At 47.6% G+C, this 13741-nt stretch overlaps 1 protein-coding gene across 1 annotated transcript; it reads left to right on the top strand.

The window, feature by feature from the left end:
• Positions 1-6208: 6208 nt before the first annotated feature.
• Positions 6209-6844, top strand: LOC311121470 (claudin-4-like; the record flags this gene model as incomplete). Its single annotated transcript, XM_084195959.1, has 1 exon — positions 6209-6844. The coding sequence occupies one exon, from the start codon at positions 6209-6211 to the stop codon at positions 6842-6844; it is 636 nt and encodes a 211-aa protein (XP_084052085.1).
• Between the last annotated feature and the right edge of the window lie 6897 nt (positions 6845-13741).

The raw sequence follows: 13741 nt of genomic DNA on the forward strand, positions 1-13741 counted from the left end.
GTCATACTGAAAGACCCAGCCACGTTTCATCTTCAATGCCCTTGCTGATGGAAGGAGGTTTTCACTCAAAATCTCACGATACATGGCCCCATTCATTCTTTCGTTTACACGGATCAGTCGTCCTGGTCCTTTTGCAGAAAAACAGCCCCAAAGCATGATGTTTCCACCCCCATGGTTTACAGTAGGTATGGTGTTCTTTGGATGCAACTCAGCATTCTTTGTCCTCCAAACACAACGAGTTGAGTTTTTACCAAAAAGTTCTATTTCGGTTTCATCTGACCATATGACATTATCCCAATCCTCTTCTGGATGATCCAAATGCACTCTAGCCAACTTCAGACGGGCCTGGACATGTACTGGCTTAAGCAGGGGGACACGTCTGGCACTGCAGGATTTGAGTCCCTTGCGTTCGTAGTGTGTTACTGATGGTAGGCTTTGTTACTTTGGTCCCAGCTCTCTGCAGGTCATTCACTAGGTCCCCCCGTGTGGTTCTGGGATTTTTGCTCACCGTTCTTGTGATCATTTTGACCCCACGGGGTGAGATCTTTCGTGGAGCCCCAGATCGAGGGAGATTATCAGTGGTCTTGTATGTCTTCCATTTCCTAATAATTGCTCCCACAGTTGATTTCTTCAAACCAAGCTGCTTACCTATTGCAGATTCAGTCTTCCCAGCCTGGTGCAGGTCTACAATTTTGTTTCTGGTGTCCTTTGACAGCTCTTTGGTCTTGGCCATAGTGGAGTTTGGAGTGTGACTGTTTGAGGTTGTAGACAGGTGACTTTTATACTGATAACAAGTTCAAACAGGTGCCATTAATACAGGTAACGAGTGGAGGACAGAGGAGCCTCTTAAAGAAGAAGTTACAGGTCTGTGAGAGCCAGAAATCTTGCTTGTTTGTAGGTGACCAAATACTCATTTTCCACCATAATTTGCAAATAAATTCATTAAAAATCCTACAATGTGATTTTCTGGAATTGTTTTCTCTCAATTTGTCTGTCATAGTTGACGTGTACCTATGATGAAAATTACAGGCCTCTCTCATCTTTTTAAGTGGGAGAACTTGCACAATTGGTGGCTGACTAAATACTTTTTTTCCCCACTATACACAGAAGGTCAGTAGAAATAGAACAGTTGTTTACACTCTATGGGGAGATCTGTAAAGGGCAGATCAAAACAGAGAGTCAGTGTATAGCCAAATACATTTCCTTAAACCCCTTGGATCGTGCTGAGGAATATGAGACCCAACACACACACACACTATATATTTCATAATATCCCTGGGTGACCCTACTGCAATAAAGGAGCTGTAAACAAAAATACAACACTGTATGCCGTTCATCCCTGACTTTTTCATTTCTACTGAAAATGACTTTACGAACAGAACCAGATCAAAACTATGTCCTTGTAGTTCCTCACTACTCAGACACAGACACCAATAAGGAACTAGGTAGAAAGTCATAATTACGTCTGCAGCTGTGACCAAATGGGGAAAACACAGTTAGATTTAAATCTAAATCAGTTGGTATGAACAGATAAACCAATTTCTTTTGCCCTTTTACAGGAAACCATAGTGAGAAATTAATGAAGCAGACGTGAAGTTGAGCGTTTATGGTAAATAGGTCAGGCTGGTGTCTGCGTTCGATAAGAGATGTCAGGTGTAAACTTGGCCTAGGGTTGGCAGGACAGAAACAGAGAGGAAGTGATGGGTGTGAAAACGGCAAGTAACTTGCACACAGCTGTCATGGGGCCCGTCCCGACTGATTCTGACAGTTGTTTTTACCGAAATGTGTTAGCCACAGCTTTATAGGGTGTTTACATTTCATAATTGCCTGAAATAAAATAAAACATTTACGCACATGAATAATTTTAGCAATTCATTTATAGGGGAAATGTCCATTTTGGGGGGTAGGGGGTCCCCTCAAAGGCATTTTGAAATGGGCTCCCAAATCGCTAAGTCCACCCTAGCTTACATTGGCGATGATGGAATCGTATTTTTGACCCACTAACATCTGGTTAAGAACTCAGACCACGTACGTACTACCTAGACCATGATAAGACCTTGGCCCAGTCCAGAAACAACCCCGGGGTAGGAAGAAGCACGAGGTTCCACCAAATGAAGTGAGGAGACAGCACAAGAGTTGCAATTTAATTAGAGTAAATAATATTGGAAAAGCAGTTTAATTTGGTGGTATTTCCACCACCCATAGAAACATCCTACAAGTGCCAGTGTGGGTGCAGGCTTTTGTTCCAGTCAGGCAGTAACACACCTGATTCAACTGATCAAAGTCTGCATTGAAGACAAATATTACCCACGATCTCCATGCCCATCAACATGCACTTCCTGGAAGAACGAGGATGTGACTCAACAAACAGATTCCGGAACAGTGGAGATGTTATACTTCCAGAGAAGATCCTTGATTCTACAGGCCTACAGCTTCATTCTTTGCAATCAAAGTTCTAAAACAGCAGATTGTTCAACGTTCTTTTCTCAAAGATGTTTGTTGCAGAGTTCTTCTGTGATACTAGAGAGCCCGGCCAGTCAGAAGCCCAAGGGCGCTTGACGTCATCTGCTGCCATGGAAACACAACCTGTACAGATGTGGTGAAGTGTGTGGTCGTTACCGTGTGTGAGGAACTGGTGAGCTTGTTTCTACCCCAACTGTTTTGTTGTTGCCCTGGCAAAAGTAAGCAATATGGCAATATTGCACAAGCTCCCCTAAAACTTTTTGAAGACTAATTCTGTGCACTTATATGGAGAAACACTGGGCTATGGTAACATAAGATCAGATGAGATACCAGTGGTGGAATTTAAGTGAGTTGTTGAGTTGGGAATGTCTCTCTTAAAGCAGTAGCAGGACCAGCTGCACCAGACTATGGTCCCAACCAAAATATGATATAAACTCCTCTATGACCTTTTGCAGACAGACATGTTAGCGAGAGGTTGATTGAGTCTGTCACACCCTGGCTCTGGGACTCTATATGTTGAGCCAGGGTGTGTTCATTCTGTGTGTTCATTTTCTATGTGGTGTTCATTCTAGTTTGTTGTATTCTATGTTTGCCTGAGTGACTCCCAATCAGAGGCAACGAGTGTCAGCTGTTGGCTGGTTGTCTCTGATTGGGAGCCATATTTAAACTGTATGTTTTCCCTTTGTGGTTGTGGGTTTTTGTTCCATGTTCGGTCATTGATACCGTGGACGTCACGAGTCGTGTTTTGTTTTGTATTTTGACGCTTTAACTAATTAAAGTCATGTTTGTTCATCACGCTGCGCCTTGGTCTACTCCTTACCTCGACCTTGACAGAAAAACCCACCTTACAAGGACCAAGCAGCGTGTCCAGGAGCAGGCAGCCTGGTCATGGGAGGAAGCGCCAGGAAAGGAGATGGAGAGGCTGGCGATGGCCCAGGTGGGCAAAGTGTGGTCCTGGGAGGACATGCTCGGGGGCAAGGGACCTTGGGGTAGGATCAAGGCCCTGGCGAGAGAGGAGCAGCGGCGTCAGCAGTGCCATCGTCGGACGGACGAGAGGCACCCCCAATAATTTTTTAGGGGGGGGCACACGGCATGGGCGACTGGGCAGCATGAGGCTGCCACAGGGTGAAATAGGAGAAGAGGAGAGAAGGCCACCGGGTTACAGGAGCCATTGGCGAGAGGAGGGAAGGAAGTCGTAGAGGCACGTCGAGAGGGACTGAGGTGTATTGCCAGTCCGGTACGGCCCGTTCCTGATCCCCGTTTAAAGCCAGTGGTGTGCGTTCCCAGTACGGTCCGGCCTGTCCCTGCTCCACGCACCAAACCTACGGTGTGCGTCGCCAGCCCAGCCCGGCCTGTCCCTGCTCCACGCATCAAACCTACGGTGTGCGTCGCCAGCCCTGCCCGGCCTGTCCCTGCTCCACGCACCAAACCTACGGTGTGCGTCGACAGCCCAGCCCGGCCTGTCCCTGCTCCACGCACCAAACCTACGGTGTGCGTCGCCAGCCCAGCCCCGCCTGTCCCTGCTCCACGCACCAAGCCTACGGTGTGCGTCGCCAGCCCAGCCCGGCCTGTCCCTGCTCCACGCACCAAACCTACGGTGTGCGTCGCCAGCCCAGCCCGGCCTGTCCCTGCTCCACGCACCAAGCCTACGGTGTGCGTCGACAGCCCTGCCCGGCCTGTTCCTGCTCCACGCACCAAACCTACGGTGTGCGTCGCCAGCCCAGCCCGGCCTGTCCCTGCTCCACGCACCAAGCCTACGGTGTGCGTCGACAGTCCTGTCCGGCCTGTCCCTGCTCCACGCACCAAGCCTATGGTGTGCGTCGACAGCCCAGCCCGGCCTGTCCCTGCTCCACGCACCAAGCCTACGGTGTGCGTTGTCAGCCTGGTCCAGCCCGTTCCTGCCACTCGCACCAAGCCAGGGGTGCGAGTCGTCAGCCTGGTCCAGCCCGTTCCTGCCACTCGCACCAAGCCAGGGGTGCGAGTCGTCAGCCTGGTTCAGCCCGTTCCTGCTACTCGCACCAAGCCCGGGGGGCGAGTCGTCAGCCTGGTAAGACCGGTCAGCTGATCCACAACGGAGCGTAAGCAATCCGCTCCGTCAATGTCCAGTCCAGATCCAGCCAGCGGGGTCAGACCGGACCAGGGGCGCTACGGGGGAATTAAGGAGGGGTGGTGGTCAAGGCCGGAGCCGGAGCCGCCTCCGAGGAGGAATGCCCACCCAGCCCTCCCCTGTTTGGGGTTTTGTTGAGGCGCGGTCGCAGTCCGCGCCTTTAGGGGGGGGTACTGTCACACCCTGGCTCTGGGACTCTATATGTTGAGCCAGGGTGTGTTCATTCTGTGTGTTCATTTTCTATGTGGGGTTCATTCTAGTTTGTTGTATTCTATGTTTGCCTGAGTGACTCCCAATCAGAGGCAACGAGTGTCAGCTGTTGGCTGGTTGTCTCTGATTGGGAGCCATATTTAAACTGTATGTTTTCCCTTTGTGGTTGTGGGTTTTTGTTCCATGTTCGGTCATTGATACCGTGGACGTCACGAGTCGTGTTTTGTTTTGTATTTTGACGCTTTAACTAATTAAAGTCATGTTTGTTCATCACGCTGCGCCTTGGTCTACTCCTTACCTTGACCTTGACAGAGTCGTTGTTGAGTCTGTCTGGTTCCTCTTGAAGATGCAGCAGCAACATATGTTCCCTCCTATCAGGAGCATGGAGGCGGACCACTTATTGAATTGAGCCAAGTAACCCAAAACACTTGCCTGCGCCCCTGCCCAGGAGCAGGGCGGCCGCCCCCCAGCCGAAGTACATTAAGGCCCCCAGCTCAGTCTTCCCTCCAATCCTAGTGGAGGAATCACTGATGATTGAAATGGCTTCTCCACACAGTCTAAATTAACTGAATAGTTTAACACAATATGTCATGAACTCCCCTTTGACCTGTTAAAGAGAAGGTGGAACAATAACTATGTTGCTTTCACACCTATCTAGTCCCTTCTGAATTCTAACATTGAACAGATAGGATAGAGGCCATTTTTCATCATATAATTACATATAGAATCACAATTATTGGATCCCTATGGTTTTTATAACAAGAAGGTACAGCTTCTGGACAGAGACATTAGTGGGAGGCTGATTTAGTCGTTGTCGAGTCTGGGTTCTTCCTCTTCAAGGTGCTGCAGCAGAGTATGGTCCCTCCTATCAGGATCATGGAGGCGGACCATCTACAGAATTCAGTGGAAAATAATATATACTCCCTCCAGTATTCTGGAATATTCTGTGTCAAGTAATAGACCAAGAAGACAGTGGTGAGTTGCAGGATACCAGCTACAGCACTTGGTCCCAAAGATGGACCCCATCACTCCTAGAGCTCCCAGAATGGTGGAGATGGAGGTGATCTTCAGTATATCCATCCATATGTCCCTATATGGGCCCAATAACCTGACTGGTGAACGAAACCACTGCAGGGGTTGGTTTTAAAGATATTAGGTCAGAGAGAGAGAGACAGAGAGAGAGAGAGAGAGAGAGAGAGAGAGAGAGAGAGAGAGAGAGAGAGAGAGAGAGAGAGAGAGAGAGAGAGAGAGAGAGAGAGAGAGAGAGAGAGAGAGAGATATGATAAAACAGTAAACCCTATAAGTCAGAGACGTAGAGGAGGTAAGTTCTTCACTGTCAACATCTACCCTGTCCAGGCTATACTCTCCTGTCTCTATATCTCTCCCTCAATAAGCTCAATCCGTCCATTCTACCAGGGCTCCATCAGGATGGTGTCGGCTGGGCTACAGACGCTGGGCACGGCCCTGGCGATCGTCGGCTGGCTGGGAAGCATCATCATCTGTGCTCTGCCCATGTGGAAGGTGACAGCCTTCATCGGAGCCAACATCATCACCGCTCAGGTCATCTTGGAAGGGTTGTGGATGAACTGTGTGACCCAGAGCACGGGACAGATGGAGTGTAAGGTCTACGACACCCTCCTGGCCTTGCCCCAGGACCTGAAGGCCGCCAGGGCTCTGATCATAATCGCCATAATCGCTGGCGTGTTCGCCATCCTGCTGGGCATCGCTGGCGGGAAGTACACCAACTTCGTGGATAACGAGAGGTCCAAGGCCAAGGTAGCCATCGCTAGCGGAATCGTCTTCCTCATTGCTGCCCTTCTGGTCCTGGTCCCTGTCTGCTGGTCGGCCAACCCCATCATCCGAGACTTCTACAACCCCCTTTTGGTCGAGGCCCAGAGGAGGGAGCTGGGAGCCTCACTCTACATCGGCTGGGGCTCCGCAGGGCTGATGATCCAGGGCGGGGCGCTCCTCTGCTGCTCCTGCCCCCCCAGCGATGAGAACCACGATGTCAAGTACTCCAAGGCTGCTAGCTCCGTGGCTGGCAGCAGCAAGGCCTACGTCTAGAGGGTTAGACACACCACAGACCAGACCACCCCAGACCAGCACCAGGGGATGAGGGGATGGACAGCCTGCCTGGTGAGAGGACTGAAGGGAGGTGATGTTGAAACTCTCCAGGTTGTTCACTGTGCTGTTTTAATGTTTTTAATGAAGCTTTTGCCACATTCTTTGCACTAATGAAGTTTCTCTCTTGTGTGAATTTTTTTGCTTTTACTGTCATGATTGACTATGGTCCCAAAGTTAAATATAGGGTCAATGTATGATGGTTGGCTAAAGTATGTACTTTTCTAGTTACTGTAAAATTTGATGTCAGTTACTGTGCAAATCATTTAATCAAATGTAGCAGAATCCTTCTCTAGGACCAAAAATAAAAGTCTACAATCAAGTATCGTAAGAACAGAATTCCACTCAATCTTGAACACACTGTTATCATTATTAAAGCATGTTTTTGGACTCTTGGCCTACAGGTGTGTGGGTTTATACATTTATTCACATTTATAAACTGCCCCGATGAAACGATTCAAACAGCACCAATACTTACTTAGTTATATACTACCACATGCATGTCTGAGGTAAGGGTTTGCTTCACAGCCTGGTGTGACAGGACTCTAGACACCTGACTGGTGAATGAAACCACTGCAGGGGTTGGTTAAAGATATTAGGTCAGAGAGAGAGAGAGAGAGAAGAGAGAGAGAGAGAGAGAGAGAGAGAGAGAGAGAGAGAGAGAGAGAGAGAGAGAGAGAGAGAGAGAGAGAGAGAGAGAGAGAGAGAGAGAGAGAGAAGAAGAGAGAGAGAGAGAGATGTGTGCGTGTAATTCCATACCTATATGAGATGGCAAGGTGAAGCTACTTTATGCATCTCAGATCTACATGATGTGCCTAGAGTGTTATTGATGGACAACCCCACCTCGATTCTGCCATATTGCTTTCACCTATCCATTCCTATCAGATCTGTGAACGGGAGGTAACTTAAGCAGAAGGGGGGATCCTATTTTCCAGCCTTGATCTTATTCAAATAACTCACTGCCAATCATCAACTAAACGGGTGTCTGTATTTTTTTCAAGCCAACCACCATAACACAATCAGTTTTCATGTTTTTCCTTATTAAGGCAGATTTACAGCAGGAGCCTATTGGCTATCTGGAAAATCAAACGGGGGAAATTGACACTTAATTCTGCCTTATTTACATAAGTATTCAGACCCTTTACTACGAGACTCCAAATTGAAGTCAGGTGCATCCTGTTCCCGTTGATCATCCTTGAGGTGTTTCTACAACTTGATTGGAGTCCACCTGTGGTAAATTCAATTGATTCGACATGATTTGGAAAGGCAAACACCTGTCTATATAAGGTCCCATAGCTGATAGTGCATGTCGAGGAAAAACCAAGCCATGAGGTTGAAGGAATTGTCCTTAGAGCTCAGAGACAGGATTGTGTCGAAGCACAGATCTGTGGAAGGGTACCAAAAATTGTCTGCAGCATTGAAGGTCCCCTAGAACACAGTGGCCTCCATCATTGTTAAATGGAAGAAGGTTGGAACCACCAAGACTCTACCTACTACTACTAAGTGGTCCCCTAGAAGGCATTTTGAAATGGATTCCCAAATCGCTAAGTCCACCCTAGCTTACATGGGCGATGATGGAATCGTATTTATGACCCACTAACATCTGGTTAAGAACTCAGACCACGTACGTACACTCTAGACACCTGACTGGTGAATGAAACCACTGCAGGGGTTGGTTTAAAGATATTAGGTCAGAGAGAGAGAGAGAGAGAGAGAGAGAGAGAGAGAGAGAGAGAGAGAGAGAGAGAGGTGTTTGCGTGTTATTCCATACCTATATGAGATGGCAAGGTGAAGCTGTGATTGATGGACAACCCCACCTCGATTCTGCCATATTGCTTTCACCTATCCATTCCTATCAAATCTGTGAACGGGAGATAACTTAAGCAGAAGTGGGGTCCTATTTTCCAGCCTTGATCTTATTCACAGAACTCACTGCCAATCATCAACCAATTTGGTGTCTGTATTTTTTTCAAGCCAACCACCATAACCCAATCAGTTTTCATGGTGTTTTTACTTATGAAGGCAGAATTACAGAAGGAGCCTATTGGCTATCTGGAAAAACGCACAGAGGAAATAGACACTTAACACACTTTGAAAGTATGAATAAAATACAATCTATTACAGTTTTTCTCGATTGCTAAGACACATTTCTTGAAAGCTGCTCTCCTTTTCTCTTAACTGTGAAAACAAAACCCAATTTTCAAGCTACATTCACAAACCTCAGACTCTTCTTGCAAAACCAAACTTTCACCTCAAACAGTTCAATCTGTGCTCAAAACTGAACTATGTTGTCAAATCGTGCCCCGAGTCAATCAAAATAAAAAACACTACTGAACAGTCACTAAACACTACGTAGAAAAATAGAAAACACAATGCTCAGGACATGAAGCTGGAGAAATAAATGTTTATTGTTCACTGTAGGCTAAATGCATGTTGCAAAAAAAAAAACCTGTGCATTTAGCACTTGTACAAAAAGACAAAACAGAAATCTTGTGCATTTACATGTAGCACTTGTAAAAACAAACAGAAATCTTATGCGTTTGCCACTTGTGTACAGTAAGCCCATGTAAAAATAAAGTACAAAAATATACAAATAAGTGCATTACTCAGCCACAGCATCATGTCTCCGTACTGGGTCAGGCCACAGGACTTCATCCACATCACAGGCCACATTTTGTCTGGCCAGGCAACGGGGTAAAAAAAACCCTGGCATGCCGTATCCAGGCTTGGCATGCCTCCACGGCAGGAGATTTACCCTGGTGTAAGGTTGGCGTTCATATACCTTCCACCGCCATGAGGAGAAGAATTCCTCAATGGGGTTTAGGAAAGGGGAGTACGGTGGAAGGCAAAGATTGATAAAACCTTGGTTCATATTGTACCACTCTCTAACCTGGAGGGCTTTGTGAAAACTCACATTGTCCCAAACAACAACATAGATGGGATGCTCATCCTGCTGCCCTAACAAAGCATCTCGCATGTGATTGAGGAAAATGAGGAGCTGGTGAGTGTTGTAGGGCCCCAGGTTGGCATGATGGTGGACAACCCCATGATTGCTGATGGCAGCACATAATGTGACATTGCCACCACGCTACCCAGGAACACCAACAATGGCCCGATGGCCAATCACATTACGGCCTCTCCTTCTCCTTTTGGTGAGATTAAACCCAGCTTCATCCATGTAGATGTATTGATGGGGTCTTTCCATTGCATCCAGTTGAAAAACCCTCTGTAGAAATAGATATAGTTTTGTAAGTGATACGGAAAAAGTGATTTAGGCCACTACAGTAAATCACTACTTAGAGTAATCAACATTGAATGTGTCTGGATATATGCCAACCTGTACATACTGGAATCTTTGCTCTTTGACTCTGTCCTGAGTTGCGATCAAGGGCACTCTGTATAGCTGTTTCATGCGCAGTCTGTTGCGCTTGAGGACACGATCAACAGTAGAGAGGCTGACACTGTTGATACCCTCAAAATTTAAATGGTCCTCAATGATCTTCTGCTGAATTTCGCTCAGTTTAATGGCATTGTTCTCACGGACCATATCAACAAATAGGGTCTCTTGGTGTGGGGAGAACATACCTGTCCTCCCACCCCCATGTGGCAGTCTTTCAATTCTACAAAAAGAGAACATGGAGTTACAAAAAATATACATGGAATACTAGGCCTACAAACAGTTAGACCAACCTCCCTTACAATACTACAGTACATTGGTACAGTGATGTACTGAAACATATATTTACTTACAGTATACTGTGGTACATTATATAGTATGTCATACAGTAATTGCTGTCAACATTTACATACTGTACTATAATGTCAAAAAAAGGTAATTACCTGTTCTCTTCTCTAAATCTTCGGATTATGGTGGACACAGTGAATCTACTGATGTTTGGTTGTACCCTTTGTCCAGCCTCCCTCATGCTCATACCATGGACAAGAACATGGTCAATCACAGTAGCTCTGATTTCATCAGATATCACTGTTCTTTGTCTTCGCTGACCACCTCGACCACTCGACCTCCTCTCACACGAACTCTTCCTCTCAGATTTCTATCCATTGTAGGGCCTCACAAACCAGTGCTCTCTGAACTGGCTTACTGTATATGTTCCCTCACATCATTAGCCACAAGTGTGATCAATTTTGAGTTGTTGTGTTCAAGTGGTGACACCTGTGCTCTAATTGTGTTTGACTTTTGTCACCTGTGCTCACCATTATGCAGCACGGGTGCATCACAATGAAAATGTGTTGGCAAGTTATGTCTAAACAGGTGAAAAGTGCTTATGGTTTTGCAAAAGAGTGATTGATCCAATCAGTGGGTTCAGGCAACTGAGCATTTGGTTCAGACAATAGGGTTTAGTGTTTTAGCTGTATCTTAGAAACTGTATCACTTTTCCAGTCTGTTGTAATTCCAGGCATGGAAGACTGGGCCTCATAGTATACACCAAGCAGAGGGGAGAGAAAGGGGGGAGAGAAGGAAAGAGTATGTGGTAAAGAAATAGGAGATGAAAGAAGAAGAAAGAGACTGAGGAGAGGTAGAGAGAGAGAGAGAGAGAGAGAGAGAGAGAGAGAGAGAGAGAGAGAGGAGAGAGAGAGAGAGGTAGAGAGAGAGACTGAGGGAGATGTAGAGAGAGAGAGAGAGAGAGAGAGAGAGAGAGAGAGAGAGAGAGGGAGAGAGAGAGAGAGAGAGAGAGAGAGAGAGAGAGAGAGAGAGAGAGAGAGAGAGAGAGAGAGAGAGAGAGAGAGGGAGACTGAGGGAGAAGTAGAGAGAGAGAGAGAGAGAGGGGGGAGACTGAGGGAGAGGTAGAGAGAGAGAGAGAGAGAGAGAGAGGGGGGAGACTGAGGGAGAGGTAGAGAGAGAGAGGTAGAGAGAGAGAGAGAGAGAGAGAGAGAGAGAGAGAGAGAGAGAGAGAGAGACTGAGGGAGATGTAGAGAGAGAGAGAGAGGTAGAGAGAGAGACTGAGAGAGAGAGAGAGAGAGAGAGAGAGAGAGGGAGACTGAGGGAGAAGTAGAGAGAGAGTATTAGAGAGAGAGAGAGAGGTAGAGAGAGAGAGGGAGAGACTGAGGGACTTTGACTTCATGTCTTTCTTTAATGATACATCCTCATTTCATTAAAGCCTCACCCCTGTACTGCATACTCACCTTGCCCTCTACCCCACGATACAAAACAACACCACACATCACAATAATCAAAACCTCACCACTTTTACAACCGTATATCCAACCCATCTTCCCCAGATGTACAGATGGCCCCCACAGACACATCATATCTCCTGAAACATCTCCACACTTTTTATCATTTTATAGAACTCAAATTCCACCCTAAGGCGCGCAGAGACCATCCCATTAAATAATAGTAAAGGGTCTGTTATCCCCCCACCTTTGACCCTGTTCCTAATTGTTACCCAAATAGCCATCTTTGCCTGAGCAAACAGAAAATTTAACAACACACATTTGGCCGTTTCCTTATTCGAACACCTGTACCCCATTATACACATCCCGACAGTAAACTCCACCCAGAACCTCTCACACAGACATTCCAACTGAGACATTAATGGAATTAAACTGGCGTACACAGAAAACACATGAATCACAGTTTCGCTCATGACACAGAATGGACACCCCTGTCCGACTCCCGGGTCGACCCGTGCCAACCAGTTGTTAGTGGCCAGGGCTCCATGTAAAACCCTCTACTGGAGGTCCCCTGACCTCTTTGGTACTGGGAGTTTGTAGAGCCCCCTCCATCTAAAACCCACCATACTTTACGCCCCACATACCCCCTGCCACTGATGTGCCTTCACTCCTGTTAGGCTCCTAATGTTAATTACCTTAATGCAGAGGTTGTAGAGGGCTTTACCTCCCACCCCCTCAAACGTCCCCAGGCTCGGAGTGTTCTCAAAAGAATGGCTGGGTTGTGGAAGATAGGCTCCTGTCACGCGACGTGTATGTGGTAGCGAAGTCAAAAGCAGGACACAGAGCGGCTGGCAACGTTTTTTACTGAACACAGTAAAATCAACGTACAAAACAACAAACCTCCAAACAGGGAGGAAAGCACAAAGACCCGTACATACAAGAACTGCCGGAATGACAACAAACAATAACACACAAAGTACCAATGAGACACAGGGGGTAATATAGGGAATAGAATCCAACATAATGGGAAACAGGTGTAAACAATAAAGACCAACAAAACAAACACCAAAACATCGATCGGCAGCAGCTAGTACTCCGGGGACGACGAACGCCGAAGCCTGCCCGAGCAAGGAGGAGGAGCAGCCTCGGCTGAATCCGTGACAGTCCCCCCCCCTTGACGCGCAGCTCCAGCCATGCGCCGACCCCGGCCTCGGGGACGGCCAGGAGGACGCGGAGCAGGGCGAGTCGGATGACTCCGGTGGAAATCCCTCAACAGGGAGGGATCTAGGATGTCCCTCCTAGGGACCCAGCACCGTTCCTCCGTACCGAACCCCTCCCACTCCACGAGATACTGCAGACCCCCCATCCGGCGCCTCGAATCCACGATGGAACGGACTGAGTATGCCGGAGCCCCCTTGATGTCTAGTGGGGGCGGAGGAGCCTCTCGTATCTCATTCTCCTGGAGTGGACCAGCTACCACCGGCCTGAGGAGAGACACATGGAACGAGGGGTTAATGCAGTAATTAATGGGCAGTTGTAAACTATAACATACCTCGTTCAATCTCCTCAGGACTTTAAATGGCCCCACAAACCGCCGACCCAGCTTCCGGCAGGGCAGGCGAAGGGGCAGGTTTCAGGTCGAGAGCCAGACCCGATCTCCCGGTGCATAAACCGGACCCTCACTGCGGTGGCGATCGGCGCTCG

This window comes from Coregonus lavaretus, assembly GCF_964263955.1.
Source record: "Coregonus lavaretus genome assembly, contig: HAP1_SCAFFOLD_1438, whole genome shotgun sequence".
NCBI lineage: Eukaryota > Metazoa > Chordata > Actinopteri > Salmoniformes > Salmonidae > Coregonus > Coregonus lavaretus.